Raw genomic sequence first — 15,473 nt, 5'->3', positions numbered from 1 at the left:
CAAACGTCAATTGTTCTTTGGAAAAATATTGTCTGCAACTGAGTAGCAAAGTTACTGCCCTTCAGGATTATGTAATTGCAGGTTGGGAAACAGTTTCTAAGGAGCCTGGAGCCAATTCCTGCTGAGCATTCCATCCCCTCAGAAACACAACAGCAAGTACTTCAGGGCAAGCAGGTCTTTGGAGTAAACATATAAACAAATAGAAAATAAGATTAGCTGTACAATCTATTTGATAAACAAACAGAAAACAAGATTAGCTGCACATGTTCTAATAATGACTGCAAATAAAGAGAAACTTACTCTGAAGTAAAACTCTTCATTCCATTTAGGGTTCAGTGTCTGCAAAAGAAATAACAATATTTACATCTGATGTTTAAGTTTTCTGGTGTGCAATTATAAAAACATACATGCAAGTGACAGTTTTCTAGGGAAATAAAAGAGAAAGAAAAGAATAAAAGAATAATAAAAGAAATTGAAAAATATATTGCCAACTAGAAATTCCCTATTGAGGTAACCAAATGTGGGAGGATATTTGAGTCAGATGATCCTAAAATAGACGTTAAATATAAATAGAATTTGATGATTAAAAGACAAATCATTGAGAACCTATAGAAATAAAATCTGAAGACATTTCATTCTCAAGATTCATTTAAACCCAGAATAATTTTTTTAAACACAAAGGTAACTTCAGGGCTACAAGAATATGCTGAGATTTACACTGTGAAATAAACAGAAAAATTAAAAAAAACCCAAAACCAGAAATAAAACCAAAAGAGAAGGTTATTCCTTGGAAGAGGTAAGATATTCTTCCAGTGTCCTCCCAGCCCAAGGATTTTAATTTTAGCAACCTGACTAAAATGCACAGAATAAACGTGCATACACATTGCCAGCTGAAGTGAGCTCAAGCATGACATAATAATTTGATAAAAAAGAGATGAGAACTACAAACAGTAATTTGGGCAATTCAAGCTCGGGTAAGCATAAAAACAATTGGACAATATGTCCAATGTTTTTGTGCTCATGCCAAATCATTCCCTCATCTCTCACACAGCAGAGATTTACGGGCAGAGCTGACAGGAAAACTTGGCTTTACACCCACGACAATTCTGTTCTAGCAGAGAAGGGGAATCTTGGCTGTTTATCTTACTCCTTGCTATAGATCCACTAGATTCCTCATATGCAGGACATGGGGCTGACTATACTGCATGTCTCTACAAACTGGGAATACAGGACCTCATGGCAGAGCAGGAACCAGTTCTGGAAAGAAAAGACCACTCACTGTAAAGGGCAAGTGAATCAATGACAGGAAAAGTAGGGATGGGCTTGCGGGCGCGGAGAAACTTTCAGCTTTTTTCCCAGAAGGAGCACAATGTATCCAGTAAAACAAATTACAATGAAGCAGTAAGGAAAACAATGTTACATTTTAACCACTTGTATTTATCAAACGCTACTGCTGTTGGCAAGAGAGGGTACCCGCAATTTACCAAACAAAGCACTGCCTTAACACAGGTTTTGAGGGCACTACTGCCCACTGATAATCCATTGATTCCAAATGCTGCTTAACCACAGAGCTCGGGGAAATCCGATGGACAAGGCAGCAGAGCCTTTGGTAAATGCCTGGTAACTCACAGAAATCTGTCCCACCTTTGCAGGTCCCACTGTTAATGGGCTGAGTCACAAATTTATCTGAGTGCCAGCAGAGAAGGAACTGCAGGAATGGCTCCATACAGGACACGAGCAGGGAAACAGGAACAAAAACTCAACCTCAAGAAGAGCTACATCCTAAAAAGGGCAAGTGCTGCACACAAAAAGGACTGCCAGGAGTCAAGCTGAGCTAGACCTTCCTCGGGTATTCAAAAAAGGGTTTTCATTCAAGCCTACACAGAAAAGGAGGACATGGAGAGAAATGATGCTCCTGAACACTGGAGCTCAGTGGGGAGACTGGGCGCTCTCAGAGATGGAGATATTTTTAATATTCACTATGGGAAAGGTAGAAGTCTTTGGAGCTCAGCACAGTCAAGGTGAAGAAATTTAAGAAACTGGATAATCTTCATCTGAACTTTTAAATTCCAGCAGGTATTTAAAGAAAACACTGACCACATTACAGGATCGAAGGCAGCAAACAGCAAATCCAGCTTTGCCTACTTCAGAGAGAACCTTTTCAGCAGGGTATTCCAAAATGAAGTACAAAGCATTAATCAAACCTTGCAGCTGGATTAACTATGGAGGGAGATAAATTGAAACAAAAAGCCTCAGAAATTTAACCCGGGTAGATAGATCATGGTAACATGAAACTTTGTTTTTTCAGAGTAAGAAAACAATGTGCATTTAACCCCTCTGGCTGTAATGAAGCACTTGCAGAAGGACAGCCCAGCTGGGCAGCAGGGTACAGATCAGACAGCAGCACAGCACGTGGAACAGGAGAACAAAAAGGGGACACTGCAGTTCCTTCTGCTGTCCCAAAAGCACTCCTGCAAGGCAGTGCCTCACTAAGTTATCCATTCAACTGAGGAACACAAAAATGAGGAGAAAAATGAGAAACTTGTGAAGGGTTAGAGACAGTTACAGAGCTGAAGGAGGTAACTGCCACTCAGTCATTCCTCAGATCAACTGCACTCGGTATTTTTTTAATGATTTTAACTCAAAATTGAGATATGCTAATGATGTTTGCTATTACAAAATAGAGGATTGCAAGAACCTTTTCAGCAGGGTATTCCAAAATGAAGTACAAAGCATTAATCAAACCTTGCAGCTGGATTAACTATGGAGGGAGATAAATTGAAACAAAAAGCCTCAGAAATTTAACCCAGGTAGATCATGCCACATGAAGCTGTTGTTCTCCTGGTAACTTTGTTTTTTCAGAGGATTGCAACTTGCAATCCTCTACTTGCACAGGGAGAACTCTGCCTTGAGATGAAATTTAACAATTCAAAGCAGAAATTACCAAGTAGAACTTTCCAACATATGAGTTAATACCACTATTACAGAAAGGACTGAGAATGTCTGGGCTTTAATTGACAGTGAGAACAAACAGCAAAAAAAGGCAGATGCAGTCCTGAAAATGAAACAAGCACTAATGGCTAACCAGAAGTCTTTGAAAAATTCCTTTTCCACACCAAACATGCCCTGGTTCTGGGCCAAGTTCTGCTTGGATCTTCCACACCTCCAGAATTCCACACTGGATTTCTCATATCACCCAACATCCTGATTTTAGAACTGCACCATTTCAGTCTGTGCTCTCAATAACAAAATTCTCCCCACTATTCTATTTTGCAGATGATTTCAACTGAACCCTTGCTGATTCTAAATACCTCCATAAAAAATGACAAATCATAATTTTCCCTTACTTTTCATACAGCTTATGACCACTTTCCTCTCTGCCACCAATACCAGCAAAATAAAAAAAAAAAATCCTTACAAAATCTTAGGGTCCTGATAATGACAAATATCCCCTGGTGGAATTTTGTTTGTGTGAACTAAAACTGAGAAATTAAATGAAACTCCGTTTTGGTTCTAATTAAAAATGTAAGAAATCCCAGGCTTTTCTTACAGCGTACCTTCTGTCATCTGGTTGTTTTAAATTCCCACATCAGGAAAATATTTTGAAAATGGAAATTTTGAACAGAATGATCATTTTTCTTGAAAGTCAGATAAATGATAATTAAAACAGAATTTCGCAGTCCTTTATTTCAGCCATGTCTTCCAATGAAATATGAATTTTAAAAAAGAATCTGTGGATGGTGCAGCCAAGCTTTAGGGGACAATATGCAACATGAGGTGCTGTCTCCAGGCCAGACACACTGAGGTGCAGGCACTTGTTCTCAGATTTTGCTTAGGAGACAACCACATTATCCAGCTGCTCGATGGACATGTATGTAACGATTTTAATTAGTGCTGCAGCATGTTATACAATTATGTTCCAGAGATCTTAATCCTTCCAAAACCACGGGATTAGAAAGAGAATATACATACCTTTTTGATAGTTTTTGTCTGCACAAGAGCAAGTTCTCTGTTCTCATCTGCTACATACAAGGAAAGTTTCACATACGGGTCGCTGCAAAAGAAGACATCAGATTTAATCCCCACAACTGTACAGCCAAAGAGCGTTGCAGAAGGAATTTTTAATTTAACTGGGTAACAACAGCACCTCCAAACACTTCTAGTGGAATTGTCTTCAGTGAAAGCTCAGAACTCGGGAAAGCTAGTGACACACTGAAAATGAGAGTTTGAATGTCAAACCCCACCCGTAAGAGCAGAGATCATTCTGGCAGCTCTGTCCCTGCTGGGGACAAGAACTGCCTGTTCCCACAAGCACGCCTGTGGCACTCCATTAAAACCAGGCAGGGAAAAATGGGAGCCCTGGGCTTTGGGAGAGCCTGGCTGCAGCTAACCTCTGGAGGCTGAAAGAAGTGCAACAGGAAGTGTTCTGAAGCAGTGGTTATAATTGTTCTAGGCCATAAAATCAAGCTGCACAGTATCAGCAGTGACTCAGACAGGGCAGAGAGCAAGCTGCTCCAGCAGAAGCTGCTCCTGCCTGGGGCGGAGATGGGACTGGATGGTCCTTAAGGCCCCTGCCAACGCACACCATTCCACGGTTCTGTGCTTTACACTGGCAGAAAGAGCATCCTGCAGGAACAGGTGAACTTCACACAGGTACAATGTCAGGAGTCTCTGCTCGAAGGGGGAAATGGGTGCCTGAGTAAAACCAGGACCCTGAGCTGCTCTGGTGCTTCCCTCTCAAGGCTGCAGCACACTCTGCTGGATGGCGACCCAAGGCTTCTTGAAAGCATCAACAAGAGACACTCACAATACCACCAGACACGCAGATTTACCAACCAAGTCATTGAAATGCTGGTACTTTTTGAATCTAAGGAACTATTTTGTGACAGTGTCACTACAGAACAATCAGAGCTTGCACGTTCATTATCCTGGATGTTCCGTGTATCGAATATAAAATGCCACAAAGGTGGAAACAAGAATAAACAAGACATCTTGTTGGATTGATTATTCCTATCAGTAGATGCACATAAATGTATCTACTTAACCTGCAATTAAGTTCAGCATTAAGAAGCAAGGTTTAGAAGAAAGCAAAGCATCATTGTGATTATTGTGCTGGTGCTGCTTTGAATTGCCTGATATTTACAGGTATCCTCCCAGATTTGGGCTATCAATCCATACTTGGGCAATGTTCTTTTAGGAACATTAGATTTCTAACATTCTATCAGAAATACTGCAATTTTTTAGTGCTAAAATACCCTGGATGACTGTTTTGCCTACAGAAAATGAAAACTGTGGCACAGAGATTACTTTTAAAATTTATTTCTATTTAAAAAAACTAGAGAATAATCAAGTTTATGACAAAGTTCAGTAAGGAAATTTTGCCCTTACTGAACAGACTCCCGACATCTCTGGCTGCTCTAAAAGCAGGACAGAGTGAGCCAACATCCAAATAAACAGTGTAATTTGCAAGTGCCACGAAGTGAGCAGCTCCAGGTGCAATCCAGGGGTCTGTACAGCCCCACTTGTTTGGATCCTGCTCAGTGGCTGCCCTGCAGGTGACACCACCTGGGATCCATACAGCTACCAGGGAAATGAAACAAGGACAGAGGAAAGGAACACACACCAGCTGAGACTTCCTGGGGAGCAGACATTGTAACTGAACAAACTGGTGAAGGAATCAGAGAATGGGCAAAGAATGGAAGAAGGCAGGACCCCAATTAAGTCACAGCAGCAAAACAAAGTAACTGGGATGCCAGAGAACAGACATTATACGTCAGAGAAGCAGCAGAAACACTGAGTGAACTTTACAGGGGTTAACTGCACCCCAAAAACCCAGCTAATAGCAAGTATTCCAGATAAACGTGGCATCTTTGCAAGGGAAAATAAGTACCAATGTGGAAGATCATTTAGACAAAAACATGAAAACCACTAAAATTGAGGAAAACTTGCAAAGAATGAAATGCAGCATTTGGTCTGTTAAAAGTCACTGGAAAACCTATCCACAAATTGGAATGAAATAGACATGAAGACAAGCAGTAAAACACCAGATTCCTGTCTCACAGCAGCGCCTGCAGATGTGTTAAAGGAAGGAAATCCTGATGATTCAGGCGACAAGACAATAATAAATGAGACACCTGCTGAGAGCACAAAAAGCCCCCAACAAACCAATCAGGTGAGTCTGGACAATGCTCCCAAGCACACAGTGAGACTCTCGGGATGTTCTGTGCAGGGCCAGGAGCTGGGACTCAGTGATGAACTGATGGTCCATTCCAACTCAACGTATTCTATGGTTCTTTTGAGCACAGACGGCAGACTCGAATCACTCTGGAGCTGTACCTGCCAGATATTCTCACCCTGAAACTGACTGATTAAAAGGAGGGGAGATGGGGATTAAAATGAAATAGTGCTTTCTTGACTTTCCTCAGGCAAACTCACTCATTCCTCCAGAAAGCACTTTAAACCTCCTTAGAACACTCCTGGAAAGCACCATTCCATCCAAGTGGTGCATGAATACTTTCACTGTGCTCTAAAAACAAGTGGAAAATAAAGCAGCTCATCCCACAGCTCCTTGTGAACACCAGCCTCAGCCCTGAACTGCTGATTTGCATCAGGATTTAAAAGGGCATGCTGGAAAAGCTTAGGAGTGTAAGTGACACTGGATGAGCAGAACGAAGCCCTTCCACTCACACAGATAACATCACGTATCTGACACATGGAGCTGTGTCAGTTTTGCACCTTGCTAGGAAAGCTCGCTGCAGAGGTCACTTGGAGGAAAAGTACCAGGTTTGCCTGGGGAAGAGGACAAAGGATTGAATATGAAAATGTCACAAAACAGAAAACTACAAGTAGGAAACTTTCTCTACATCAATTTTTACACTAGTAGCAGTGCTAATTTGCCATCTTAATGAAACCTGCAGCACAACAAATTGGCAGTCATGGACTGCTAGGAGTCTGTCAATGTAGGAAATATCCAAGTGGAATCTACACAGCTGTAACACCAGAAAATGGAGACAGGAAATGAAGGGCAAGCCTGGGGACACTACAGATGGCCAGCCCATCCCCAGAGTTCCACGGGCAGCACTCAAACAGCACTGCAAGCACAGGGACACCAACACAGGGACACGACAGACTGCTGGAGAGCCGCCCAACGCAGTGAAGCCGTGTGTGCAAGAGGTGACCCGACGGTAGCCGCAGTGATACTAAACCTACATTTAGGCAACAAAGAGAAATTTCAAAGGACCGAGCAGTGTTTAAAAGAGAAATGAGCCCAGTCACCATCACACCAGTGACTGGAGATGAAGGGGAGTTGATCTGTGGACACCTATCTAAAATGCTCCTTGCTACAAAATCAAAAATTATTAAAAGCACCAAATCTCATCTATCCAAACACGACTGGCCAAAACCTAAAGAGAACATCAGCATCTGCCAAGATCAGGAGAACCTTGGATCTGATAACAGTTCTCTAGAGAATAAAAGGGAATCCTAAGAAAATAATGCTAATAATGAAAGTTGTATTAATCATAATCACAACTTAGTACAAAGAGAGTTTGGCAGAACAGCCATCAAAACAATCTGAGGCTTTAAGAAATCCTTTTCCTGACCTCAGGAATCCCTCAGGCATCCAGAATTAGCTATTTGCCATGGTTTTGTCAACTTGCAGTATTTGGCACTTTCTTAAAGCTCAAGCAACTGTAGATATATAATTATCATCTTTCATTTGAATCTCAGCATGAAAAGGCAAGCTTCCAGCTCTTCTTCTGGAGAACAACAAAAGCACTGATGACTTAAAAACTCCAGTGAAAAATCTCAAGGAAGATCAGCCTCCTTTAAAAATCACATTACTTTAGAGCAGTGTGAAACTAGGGCCCACGAACAGAGTTCCATTTGTTCACTTGAGTCTGGAATCACATCTGCTCTATACTTTTGAAACAGTTTTGAAAGCAAGTCTCAAACCAGCTTCTGCCAGTGACACGATGTATTATTTACTTATTTTAAGCTCTAAAAGAAGGGGGTGGAGAGCACAGGCACATGTGAAAGAACAATGGAACTACTAAGGCCTACATGGCTCTATTTTTATTTTAAAAGCTGAACCCGCCTCCCCACATACAAAATTTAGTAACACTTGTTATGCAAGTGCGTGAATGCCAGGCTTGTCACATGCAGGCAAACTTTGCATTTCAAAACAGCCCGACTAGTTTCCTTTGGAACAGTCTTGCACAAGATCATTTTGCTTCTGTAAGAAATACAGAACAATTCCCTTTGTGCTCCCCCGTTTCTGCCTCACGTATCTGAAAGAACTGATCAACAGCTCCTGTAATTCTGGCTGCAGAAATACCAGCACACTCCAACATAAAGGCAGAGATGCCTCTTTCTCAAAGCCATATCCCAGTCTGATTCTTTCCCTGGTCTTGAGGGGACCACTATTTGGCTGTCAGTTAATCCTCATCCATCCCCTTTTCCCACCCCTCACTCCATCTATCCCCTCAGTGCAGGTATACATAGAACAACAACCTTACTGAGCCCTTCAGGCATGTGCCTCCTCGTACTCCTCAGGCAGAGAAGTTGAATGTTTCAAAAATGCCCAAAATGACCACCTCAGCTTTCTGTCCAGAACAGCAGAAGACCTCAGGCCACCTCCTCGCCACGGGGCTGAGGGCTCTGGCTTTGCCTGGTCTGGGGATCCCTCCAGCTGTGGGCAGGCAGGGAGGCAGGTGTGCTCAGCACTCAGCGCCCTGCTCTGCAGGGATGCTCTGGTAAACCTGCTTTGACACACAACATGCCTTCAGGAACACCACTTACAAATTCAGATCAGTAACGTACGCTGTCTTCAAAAACATTCGTCTCAAGGAGTCTCCACAAAATTATGGGAGCTCTTGGATAGCAGTTAACATCAGGGCTGAAAAGCAGGTTATGCTTAGCAAAAGGAAATTCTGTAAACGTGGAAATGTTTTTCAGAATTATTTAATCATACTTAGAGAAACTCTGTCTGTGCATGCACTTAGTGGAGGTTAAAAAATTCCAATTTTTTTTTAATTCCAGTGTTTTGCTTAGTCACTTTTAGATCCAAAGAGATGAGGGAAACAAATTCCCAGAACATGCATCATCAAAGAAGATTAGAATCATAATGAGATACTTCTAACCAAGTTTTATAGAGAGCAGTAAAAACAATGTTCTAAGGCAGAAACTCTTACAGTCGCTGTCATTTTATCCCAATAACCATTCCCCCAGTGACTTTCTCCACTCCTGCACAGTAAGGAGAAGTAAAATAAGAATACACAGCAATTAACTACATGGAATACTTCAGAGCACACTGGCTGTGTTTGCTCCCTGGTTTCATTTTAGCACGAGCCTTCTGGGTTTCATCTTTCTGCCTGTACTGAGCAACATCCATGAAGAGTTTTTCTCAAAGAGAAGAAAGATTTTGACCTCACTGTCATACAAGTCTCATGTCCTGTGACACAAAGTGTCCAATCACACAAGGATAAAGGAACATCAGCTTCTGAAAAGAAAACAAAACCTTACCTTATTCTTCACTGCAAAGCCAAACTTGCAATCCATTGTGCCTAAGCATCCCAAAATCTCATTCCTCCACACCAAATCCCAGAGTCATTTTAAAGACCTCCCATCTTCCTTCTAGCGTTTTATTTTGCAAAGAAAGGCTCACACTTCTGACTCTACAAGAAATGCAGCAAGGCTTTACCAAAGAGCTGCTAGAGATAATGACTCACATCATAGACAGCTGCAAAGAAGTGCCTGTGAGTGAAAAAAGGAGTTAAAAATTATACCTCAAACCCCACCTCCAGTGTCTCCACCTTCCTTTACCATGTTATGTTCTAATGAAGAGTAACGAGATGGATTCCTTTGGTATTCTTGCTCTCTTGGAAGTCTCCCAGAGCATGAAGAGTATTTTAATCTTCCAAAACAGATGGAAGTGTAAATATGGGTTTTTTTCCTCCCTGAGGCCAATTTTTTTTGCAAAGGTTAAATGAATGCTCTAACAGAATATGCATACATCAGCCCCTGGAGCTGAGGGGCTGATGTATGCATAGATCTTCCTATGCCATTTCACACTCCCAAAATATCTTAACAAGCCCCAAAATCCAGCGCGGGTGGGGAAGGAGAGAGAGAACTCAGTGACACCTGGCTTTTGGAAGAGAAAAGCTCAGCACAGTAGTTCTGCCTTAAATATCTAAGACCAAAAGACTTTCCCTACATGATTTTATTGACATGCCCCTTTTTTCTTTTAAAGATACCAGATTCAGGTAAACTCACAGATCACAGTAGATAGCAGGCAGGTGGGAAAGCTGAGGAGCTGAATACAGATGTTTCTTTTCCCTTTACTCAAGCAACAATAAACATTTTATGTTTCTGTATTTGTACAAAGAAATTTTTCCATTAAGCAACTATCTGATGAGAATTATTTTTCACTATGACATTATAACTGTCAGGAATTATTACCACATCCTCTTCTTAAGTAGCAAGACCACATCCTCGAAAAAGCAGCATTTCTCCATTTAAAGCTCCTGAAATATATACCCAGTGCATCCTAAAGACCATAACATGCAGAGATGGGTAAAAACCTGCCGATTTTGGTGAAAAACCCGAAAGCCCAGTTTGGTCGGAAGCCGTCGGGAACCGGCTCGCGGCGGAAGCTCTCTGGTGCCCTCTGCTGCGGCACAGCCAGGCGAGATCCAACACCCGTGTGTGAAGGACACACCGATACCCCGTGCAGCCCAGCATCCATTTCACACACCTGTACGAGCAGCCACATTACGGCTTCACAAACAAAACTATCGGCCAGCATATTTCTGCTGAGCAGCCTTTCATCTCTCCCTGTGCCAGCAGCTCTCCTCCACTGGCCACTCCTCCCCAGGTAGGCACACACGGCTGGCTCTGCAGCCAGCACTGACTGTGCTCGTCTCTGCATCTGCCCACGGCTGCTCCGTGCACCCCACGGCTGCTCCCCGCACCCCACGGCTGCTCCGTGAACCCCACGGCTTCATTCCACAGGGAAAGCACGAGCCACGAGCTCGCTGCTTTCTTTCCCTTCCCACACTGTTAATAACATTTCCTTTCCTCTACACTGGAAAAACTTCCACTGCAAATCAGCTAGAAAAAGGAAAAAAGCAACAACAGAGTATGAACTCTCCCCTACTTGAGCAACTGCCCTCTAGTCAAGTGGCTCTGGGAATTTGGTCACAGGTCTGTTCCACCTCCGGGCCTCCCTCAGCCAGGACGCACACGTGCAAGTGCTGAAGAGGCATTCAGGAGCCAGATTTTTTTTTTTAATTGTTTGATTAATTGATGATAGCCCCTCCCTTCAATAGACTGGTCTCTGCTCACCAGGGGAGCCATCGGTACGAGAAGGGGAACAGGCTGTTTGCCAATCCAGTTCCAAGGCAGCACACGGGCCATAGGAGACAGCTCCAGGGGTACAGCTATCACCTGTTTTTCCAACAGTTAAAACCAGATATACCATAACTCAAAGTGGACTAGAAAAGTGATAGCAGACTTAAAAGAATAGGTACAGGTATCTGCCATCTTTGTCACCCGCAAAGCCACAGCCACATGTGCTCTCCTCCCTTCACAAATCACAGTGACAGCACACACATGAATTAAAGAATTCGGCCACATTTCAGGCAGCCTTGCTCACAAAAGGAGATACAGCATGACTTACAATCCTACCAGCAGCCTGGAGCCTGCCTTCCCCAGCTCCATCGTGGATCCTGGACACAAATCAAATGAAATCAGTGAAATCAAACCAGAAAAGGGGCTTTTCAGAAAGGAGCAGGTAAAAGCAATAAACCCAGTGGCAACCCATAACTAACTCCTATACCATTAGAAGCACAGCTCCCTGACAATGAAAAACATCTGCAATGTTAACTGAAAAGCACCTAACATTTTCAACTTCCAGACAGCCACAATTTTCACCTACTTCATGATTTAGAAGGCAAAATACAGTGCTGAAGGCACCCCATCAGCTGTACCTTTACGGGATACGCACAATCTGAGTTCAGCCAGTACTTGGACTCTTGTATGAAATTTATTAAGACACTTCAATTAAGAAGTTGGAAGGAAATAAATGCAAGCTGATACTAAATTCACAAAATCCCAATCTGCAGTACTACAGTTCACCATCAGTGCACATCACAGACTTGTAATTTTACGGGGCGAAATATAAAGCAGGTTACAGACCCCTGCTTACATCTACACTAACCAGTCTCCTGTGCCCACCTCCACTGCACCTGTGCAGATGAAATGCCCCACATTTAACCATCACCTCGGGCTGCTGACACTTACTAATCCACTCTACATTAGTTGCTTTGTGTCATTGCAGCTGCAATTCCATACATTTCTTAACTATTAGGAATCATAGGTCAGAAAAACCTTCCAAGATCATTGAGTCCAGAACAAATCCATGTCCCCAAGTGCTACATCTAAATGGCTTTTAAATCCCTTCAGGGATGGGGACTCCACTGCTGCCCTGAGCAGCTGTGCCAGGGCTGGGCAGCCCTTTTGGGAAAGACATTTTCCCTAATCCCCAACCTAAACCTCCCCTGGCACAACCTGAGGCTCTTCCTCTTGTCCTGCTCCGTGCTCCCTGGAAGCCGAGCCCGACCCCCACCCAGCAGCACTTTCCTGTCAGGGTATCGTGGGAGAGCAAGGTGGTTTCCCCTGAGTGTCCTAAGATATCCTTACTTGCTATTAAAATGATTTCCTAAGTCAAAAAGAAGCCAAAAAAAAAAGCAAACTCAAGAGCATTGAGATTTCTTTACTGTTACAATCTTCAGAAGAAAAGTACAAGTTTCTCCAGTGCTCTACACTGTAAGAGACTTTCCTTAGATTTAATCAAGAAGAAAATGGCTTTTGGACTCTGCAAGCCCACAGGCAGAGTTTTATAATGGTAAAGTTGATTAAAAATGGACAGAACAACCCAGTGAGACGCAAAACACAATGTACACCTTGTAGCTAATCCCTCACAGCTAGGCAGGAACACGGTAACTGCTCTGCTCCAGTCTGAAGCCCTGCACAGCTCCACCACACAGAGGCACAGCAGCTGCTGGGGCCTCAGCTCTGCAATACCAACGTGTTTTCAAATGACTGTACATTAACTCGTTTGAAAGATTAAAACAAATTTAAAAACACATGTAGGGAATATGGTTTTAACTCTGTTTTTATGGAAGTCCTACTGACTTGAGACCAATTTCCTTAAAATATGTTAATGGCCACATCAGTAGGATTCAGTACTAATTACACTTGGATTTAACTTCATGCATTTTGAAAGATAAAAGTTATGTTGCTGATGGTCAGCATCAAAAACTGTTCTTCAAAACAACTCATTTGGAGAAAGAAAATAAAAAAGCTTTGGCATACCATATACTGCACACAGATACCGAAGGAACGCTGGTTGCAAATTTCACCCAAAATACTAAAGTTGATTAAACTTTTAATTGCTGCTTTCACATAGTTTTAAGCTAGATACACAAGCTAATGAACCATTTTTAAGAATCATTAAATAAATACCGGAAAACCCACAGGGAGGCTCATTCATACATTAAGAAATTAGTCATTTCAATAAAAGCTAAAATTGGATACCACTAATTTCAAACAGATAAAACCCTTCTAAGTAGATAGGAACATTTGCAGTAGAGCATTTTGTCATGCTTAGGCTTAAGAGAGCAGGAATGCCAAGCCTGAATTAACTTCAGAAAACAAAAACTACCGGGTTCGGGCTCATTCTAGCTTCAGAAGCAGCCTCTCCCGCAGCTGTTACCTGGTGGGGTGCCGTGCCCGCCGAGCGGAGGAAGCAGCGGGCAGGGGCAGCCAGAGCGGCGTTACCGGCCGTGCCAACGCAGCCCAGCACCCGCGGGCACCGCAGCCCGCGCAGCGCCCTCGCCCTGCCCAGCGATCGTGTTCCAAGGATCGCGGGCGCTGCACAACACCCACCTGGCTCCGAAGATGTCTTTCTTCGCCAGATCAATGCCAGAAACCACCTTCACCCTGAGGATTCGGGACTCCTCCTGCAACGGAAAAGAAAGGGGGTTTAATGTTTATTCTGTATGCCACTTTGCAGATCAGCAGCTGGCAAGAGGTTAGCAGATAGCAGGAGGATTTGGAAGGCTCATCTGAATCCAGCCGTGAGGAGTATTTGACTCCAGTCAGAGCTGTTAAGAGTTCAATAAAGGCAGAGTAGAAGGAGACAATGGTAATAACATCACAGCAATAATACTGTAACAATAATAGCAAAAAAAGTAGAAGAGTATTTGCTGAACAGGCCATTTCACATCCTGAGTGATCCATATGCCACAAATTCATTCTGCATTGACACTGCAGCTCTTCAAACACAAGGGAAATTATTCATAACATTTGAGCAATGAGAGATATCTGTAGTGTAAAAATCGAGGCTGCACAATTAAAAATAAATACGTAAAATGAACTTTTTTAAGGCTGTCTCACCACCTTGGTGTACGTGGAGAGCTCAAAATCAGCATTCACTGACAGATGGCAAGTCCTGCAGATGCACATCCCTGAAGCCTCAGCCTGATGCTCAGTTTATCCTTCATTGCATGAAGTGCCTGAGGAACATCAGTAAAAATGGCCTTTTTTCACTTTGGTTTTTTTCACCATGTTTGAGCAACAGGAACAGGCCACCAAAATGAAACCTCGAAAGTCTTCTACAGAAACAGGTTCTGCAGTCCCCCATATCAGTGATACCTTCTCTCCTCTGATAAGCCTCCCAGAACTGCAAGATACTGGATTCAATTACAGTAACTTGAGACTCTGTTCCTTGAAGCCTGTTCAGAAAACAATTACACTTTCCCACAGGTTTCTCCTGGTCTGTTTGCTTTAGGCAGCTGATAGCCAGACACAGCTTTGTGTCAGCTGTCTTGGCACAGATTTTTCCACCTGTGAGGAAGGTCAGGACCAGCCCCAAAGCAAAGCCATACCTGGGCAGCCCAACTCAGCTCTCTGGAAGGAGGCACAGACAGGGAATCAGAAAACAACAGTCCCATTGAACCTGTCAGCAGGGCAAGTTCCACCCTGGCACATGTCCTGCCCGAGGAACTGGGCTGCAGCAAACACTTGAGACACAAATCTTTCCTGTAAACCTGGCGTTTGGAATTCTCCAGCAGCACTCACCACCGCAAGGCACTTTCTAATTAGGGAACAGGACTTTTTTTCCCCCAAAAGAGCCCAAGGCTTACCTGAGAAGTGACAAACAGCATGTGAAAAAGAACAATTCAATGGACTCACACTAGTGGATATTGAAGTTTTTTCCTACGTACCATGTGACTGGTTTTCTAGAGCAGTTTTAATATACAAAAGGCAATGAACTTGCAAATTGGGATCAAGATATTCCTTCAATAAGAGAAGAGAGCAGAGAAAAAACCAAGCAAAAACAAGACTGTTCAGACCTCACTGAAGTAGAACTAGAGGAGAAGTTGCAATAGTTGTTTCTGTATCAAGTGCTA

General features: G+C 43.0%; 1 protein-coding gene across 3 annotated transcripts in view; it reads right to left on the bottom strand.

Annotated features, from left to right (window-relative positions):
- Positions 1 to 15,473, bottom strand: part of NEDD4L (NEDD4 like E3 ubiquitin protein ligase) — an 86,123-nt gene that overhangs the window by 46,528 nt on the left and 24,122 nt on the right. For all 3 annotated transcript variants that reach the window (XM_041471383.1, XM_041471384.1, XM_041471385.1), the window contains exons 2-4: positions 13,948 to 14,021; positions 3,973 to 4,054; positions 301 to 339 (exon numbers count right to left, since the gene is read on the bottom strand). In XM_041471383.1, coding sequence (XP_041327317.1) covers positions 301 to 339; positions 3,973 to 4,054; positions 13,948 to 14,021 — 195 coding nt within the window. The remainder of the gene's footprint in view (positions 1 to 300; positions 340 to 3,972; positions 4,055 to 13,947; positions 14,022 to 15,473) is intronic.

Source organism: Pyrgilauda ruficollis, unplaced genomic scaffold (assembly GCF_017590135.1).
Source record: "Pyrgilauda ruficollis isolate IOZ18807 unplaced genomic scaffold, ASM1759013v1 scaffold267, whole genome shotgun sequence".
Lineage (NCBI taxonomy): Eukaryota > Metazoa > Chordata > Aves > Passeriformes > Passeridae > Pyrgilauda > Pyrgilauda ruficollis.
Note: the sequence above shows the minus strand (reverse complement) of the source record. Positions and strands in the feature narration are given on the sequence as shown.